Here is a 5,009-nt window from a genome sequence, read left to right as displayed (position 1 = left end):
AGCAACAACTAAAACATCAGTGCGTTATCAACTTTGTTCTCATCCTAAATCCAAAACACAGCACTGTACCAGCTACTAGGAAGGAAATTAACTCTATCCCTGCCGAAACCAGGACAATAGGATAAGAAAAAATGGTCTTTAACTATAGCAAGAAAGCCTAGAAAAATAGCATTTAATGCTAGCGATGGTTAGAGATGGGTTGTTTGGGCAACGTGGAGTCTCTGGTTTTGGCAGTGGTGTGGGATGTTTGCTTTGTTGGGTTTTTTGGCTGTTGGGGTTTTTTGGGGGTTTTTGGTTTTTTTTTTTGTTGTTTTTTTAAGAACAGGTTAAACAAATGTCTGTGTGCAATAGCTGTAAACATAAGTGATTCTGTCTTGGGATAGAATAGATCGAGTGAGCTTTCAAGGTCTCTTGTTCTCCTATGAGTCTGTGAATTTAATACTGGAAGTACTTGCAACACACTCAATATTTCTTTTATCACTTCTTTTTTATCACAGAAAATGGATTGAAAATTCTAAACTGAAAGAAATAAAATTTAAGGTTGTGGAATTCAACCCTATGGTACTAAAAGGAAAAATCAGACAAGATGCATCGCGTCCTGAGCTACTGCAGCCTGTGAGTAAATGAACACTGCATAACAAATTTTCAGTGTTTTTAACACTTACTACAGGTTTTAAAATGTCCTAGATCTCTGTTCCATTACACGGGGGGGTGTAAGCCAGAGGAGCCACTGCAGGTCCAAACGTTAAGCCCTCACTCAAGAAGAAGTGCACTATAACAAGGTCCTTGCAACTTGTCTGTCCTGCCGGGAACTCATTATTTGGTGGCATAAACTTGGTAATTTGAATGTGTCGAATGTTTAAGAATATATTCACAGTTTATTAGAGGGAAGATCTAATAGTGTTCTTTGTGCCTCCATGATGCTGAGTTGGCTGCATTCTGCTCATGTCCAGGGTTAATTCAGAGGCTAATGACTAATCTAAATGTTAATGGCTGTCAGAAGAGGCAAATCAGATGTTAGAAATTATTAGGAAAGGAGTAAGGGTCAAAATAGAGAACATCATTACGCCACAATACAAATCCATAGTTTTCCCTCACCCTAGATGCTATGTGCAATCTTCATCCCCTTATCTGGAAAAGATGTAGCACTACTGGAACATGTTCAAGTCTGTTCAGAATGTTTATTCTTCTCTGAGCCTTTGACGTTTCTAATATATGGAAAAGATTTCATGCAAGGAATCAGTGGGTTAAAATGGTTCAGCCTGGAAATGTGACTTCTAGTGTGAAAATAGTAGAGGTTTACAGAACTGAGTGGCACAGAGGACTGGATGGGAGATGGTTGCTCACTGTCTCTTCCAGTGCAAGAACTAATGGCCATTAGATTAAATTAGTAGGAGTCACAGTCAGAACAAACAAGAAATGTTGCATGTTTTTCATGCAATGAGTACTGAACCTCTAGAATTCCTTGCTGAAAGGTCTTGTGAATGTAAAAATTTACAGGGATTCAGTGAGGACTGAAGTTTACGTTTAAACAGATCACATATGGTTCAGGAAATCCCTTGAGCTGAAAATAGCTGAAAGTTAGGAGAATACTTAGAGCAACTTTTCTGTATGCTTGCTCTATTCTTATTTTTCACTGAGCGTCTGCTTAGGACCACTCTGAAGGCAGATGCTGGGTAAAATGGTCTGAACCAGTATGGTTCTTACATTCTCAGTTCCCTTTCCCTCTGCTGTGTTCTTCGTTGCTATTGTAGAAGTTGTTATTCCACGTCTGTGCCACCAGTCAAATCATTCCTATAGAGTGGAATGATGACACTGTTAAATTTGAAATGTTTTGTATGATGTATGCTGTAAAAATGTATTAGGAAGAGCATTGCCAGCAGGTCCAGGAAGGTGATCTTCCTCTTTACTCAGTACTTGTGAGGCTGCATCTGGAGTACTGTGTCCAGTTCTGAGCTCTCCAGTACAAGAAAGATACGGACTTCCTGGGGCAAGTCCAGCACGGGGCTGCAAAAATGATTAAGGGACTGGAGCATCTTTTATACGAGGAGAGGTTGAGAGAGTTGGGGTGTTCAGCCTGATACGGACTTCCTGGGGCAAGTCCAGCACGGGGCTGCAAAAATGATTAAGGGACTGGAGCATCTTTTATACGAGGAGAGGTTGAGAGAGTTGGGGCTGTTCAGCCTGGAGAAGAGAAGGCTCAGGAGGATCTTATCAATGTGTATAAATACCCGAGGGGAGGGATGAAGACAAGGGAGCCAAGACCTTCTCAGTGGTGCCCACTGACAGGACAAGAGGCAAATGGGCACAAATTAAAATACACGAAACTCCCTCTGGATGCAAGAAAAATTTTTTTTTTTTTTTTTTTTTTTTTTTTTTTTTTTTTTTTTTTTTTTTTTTTATGGTGGGGATGGTCAAACACTGGAGCAAGTTGCCCGGAGAGGCTGTTGAGTCTCCATCTGTGTAGCTATTCAAAACCCAACTGGGCACGGTCCCAGGCAGCCTGCTCACGTGGACCCTGCTTGAGAAGAGGGGTTGGGCACGATGATCTCAAAAGGCCCCTTCCAACCTAAATGATTCTGTGAAGAAGCAACTGTTTTGGGCTGCTTGGTTAGAGCCATAGTAAATAAAATAGGGATAAATAATAATAATAATGAGTTCAAGATACTAGTAAAGATACTAGCTGGGGGAGAGGAAGCAAACGATTGTTGACTAGTGCTCAATGAAGAGAGAAATTAAAACTGATTGTTAATAGAGACAGAAGCGTGAGACTACTACATTAAACAGCTTTACCATTTAGTCTTTTTTTCTGTTTAATAGCTGAACTTCGTTCGATTTTATCTTCCTTTGCTTATCCAGAAGCATGAGAAAGTAATATATTTGGATGATGATACCATTGTTCAAGGTAAGCTGTCATCCAAAAAGCAGTTTCTAGCAGAATTAAAATCAAAGTTATTGCAGCTTTTACAGTCATTTGGAAATATGAGATATAACGGAAACTGAGGCAGCTGCTAGGAGTGTTGCACTTGGGAAAACTACAAATAATCTATTTGTTTATTTAAAAGAAAGTCTGAAGAAGAACTTCTCTCCACGTATCTTTTGAATAGTTGATTTTGATCAAAATTGTACGTATGGGTTTCATTTTATTGAATCTGGTCAATTGCTGAAAGATATCATAGATTTCACTTAGGTGCTGCAATATTTATTGCAAAGTATGTGATGTACATTTCCTGCTAGTATTTGAATTCCCCAAATGCTACCAGTTCCTTATCCAGAATTGCTGTTCTTGAGAGCAAGAGGAATTTACTCAAATAAGAGGGTTAAAATTCTAAACACTAAAAATGTGATTTTTGAGCATCTTCAGCTCAGAATCCATAGCAATTTGCAGAATCATGATCAAAGATTTCAGAGTTCCTAGACAAATGGGAGCAGTTAGAAGACATTCAAATCCTGAAAAATCTTTTATTTTTCATACAAAGATATCTAATTAGAGGAACAATTATTTTTTTTAAAGATTAATTTATTTTTTTCCCCTCTTCTGTGTCTCGGTGTATTTTTTTTCCTCTGTAGAGTTGTTGTTCGCCCTTGATTTATCATATTGTTTTCTTGGGTTTTTTATAATATTTTTTAATTAGAGTGTTGTGGTTTAACCCTGGTGGGCAGCTAAGCACCACACAGCCGTTCTCTCACTTCCCCCGCATCCCCACCCTCCAGTGGGATGGGGGAAGAAGAAAGGAAGAATAAAAGCAAGAGAACTTGAGGGTCAAGATAAAACAAACAAATAATTGTTTAATAAGCGAAGGATAAGTGGAAGAAGAGAGAAGTCAGTTCCCGAGCAAAAGCTGGCTAACCCCCCTAAGACCCTCCTCTTCTCCCTTTTATTGCTGAGCATGCCATTATATGGCATGGAATATCTCTTTGGTCAGTTCGGGTCACCTACCTGGTTGAGTCCCCTCCAGCCGGTTGCGCACCCCCTGATCTATTCACTGGGGGGGCAGAGTGAGAAACAGAGAAGGCCTGGATGCTGCGCAGCCGCTGTTCGGCAAAAGCTAGAACATTAGGGCGCTATCAGTATTGTTTTGGTCAAAAACCACAGCACCATATGAGCTGCTGTGACAAAAGTTAACTGTATCCTAGCCAGGCCCAGTACAGAGGGACAACAAAACCATTTTCTCTATCCTTGCTAAACAGTAAAGGGATGTTCCAATGAAAATTTCCTTTGGAAAGGACTGAGTATAACTGTAAGTTAAACTTTTTGGCCTAAATTAATCTTTGATGTAAGAACATTAAGATCAGTGAATTTACACATGACAAAATATAATTTCATTCTCCTCTGCTTCTCTGCACCTTTCTGTAGTTTTGTCTCTTCAGTGGCACGTTTCAGAACACCTGCACTTAAAGGGGCCACTATTAGCTGCTTTGTAAAATACGATTAATCTGCTCCGCCTGTCTCATTTTAATTTGCAATAGCCTTCATAAGACAGTTTCTTCAACATGGGTGTATTCAGTGGTTATCTCTGCTTTTTGGTTTTGTTATTCTGTCTGTCATCAATGGGCAACAGCAATATTTAACTCTTTTGAAAGGTTTTTACAGTCTTCATTTACGCTCCAGTTTCATGAGCGCTTTAAGCTGAGCCCACCGCTTCCCCTGCATCCCTCCTTGCACCCGCGCAGGCGTTCACCGTGATTACTTTCAGCCTGAATTAGTTCCCTGGTAGGAGTCAAGGCAGGGGAAATGGGACTTTCTCTTTTATTAGGGGTGTCAGCTTATGTCAGCTGATAGTGCTTCTGGAGCCACAGGATAAAGGTGCAGTTTCACATTACAGCTCATGGTAGGCTGCTGCTGACGGAAGTGGCCTCTCCTGTCCCCAGGCAGCTCCTGTTACTTGTGTCATATCTACAGTTGTGCAGCTGCAGAAGCAGCTGATTCAGCTGGTTGACCTGGCAGAAGACTAGCGGTACAAAAAAACCTCAAAACCTTCCCCCCCCCCCCCTTTTTTTTTTTCTTT

General features: G+C 40.4%; 1 protein-coding gene across 2 annotated transcripts in view; it reads left to right on the top strand.

Moving 5' to 3' along the window:
* The window catches only part of GLT8D2 (glycosyltransferase 8 domain containing 2), an 18,504-nt gene that overhangs the window by 7,776 nt on the left and 5,719 nt on the right, over window positions 1-5,009 (top strand). For both annotated transcript variants that reach the window (XM_019474412.1, XM_009288383.1), the window contains exons 5-6: window positions 498-615; window positions 2,821-2,905. In XM_019474412.1, the coding sequence (XP_019329957.1) occupies window positions 498-615; window positions 2,821-2,905 (203 nt within the window). The remainder of the gene's footprint in view (window positions 1-497; window positions 616-2,820; window positions 2,906-5,009) is intronic.

Source organism: Aptenodytes forsteri, unplaced genomic scaffold (genome assembly GCF_000699145.1).
Source record: "Aptenodytes forsteri isolate BGI_AS27 unplaced genomic scaffold, ASM69914v1 Scaffold56, whole genome shotgun sequence".
Classification (NCBI taxonomy): domain Eukaryota; kingdom Metazoa; phylum Chordata; class Aves; order Sphenisciformes; family Spheniscidae; genus Aptenodytes; species Aptenodytes forsteri.
This window is presented reverse-complemented; position numbering and strand designations above follow the sequence as displayed.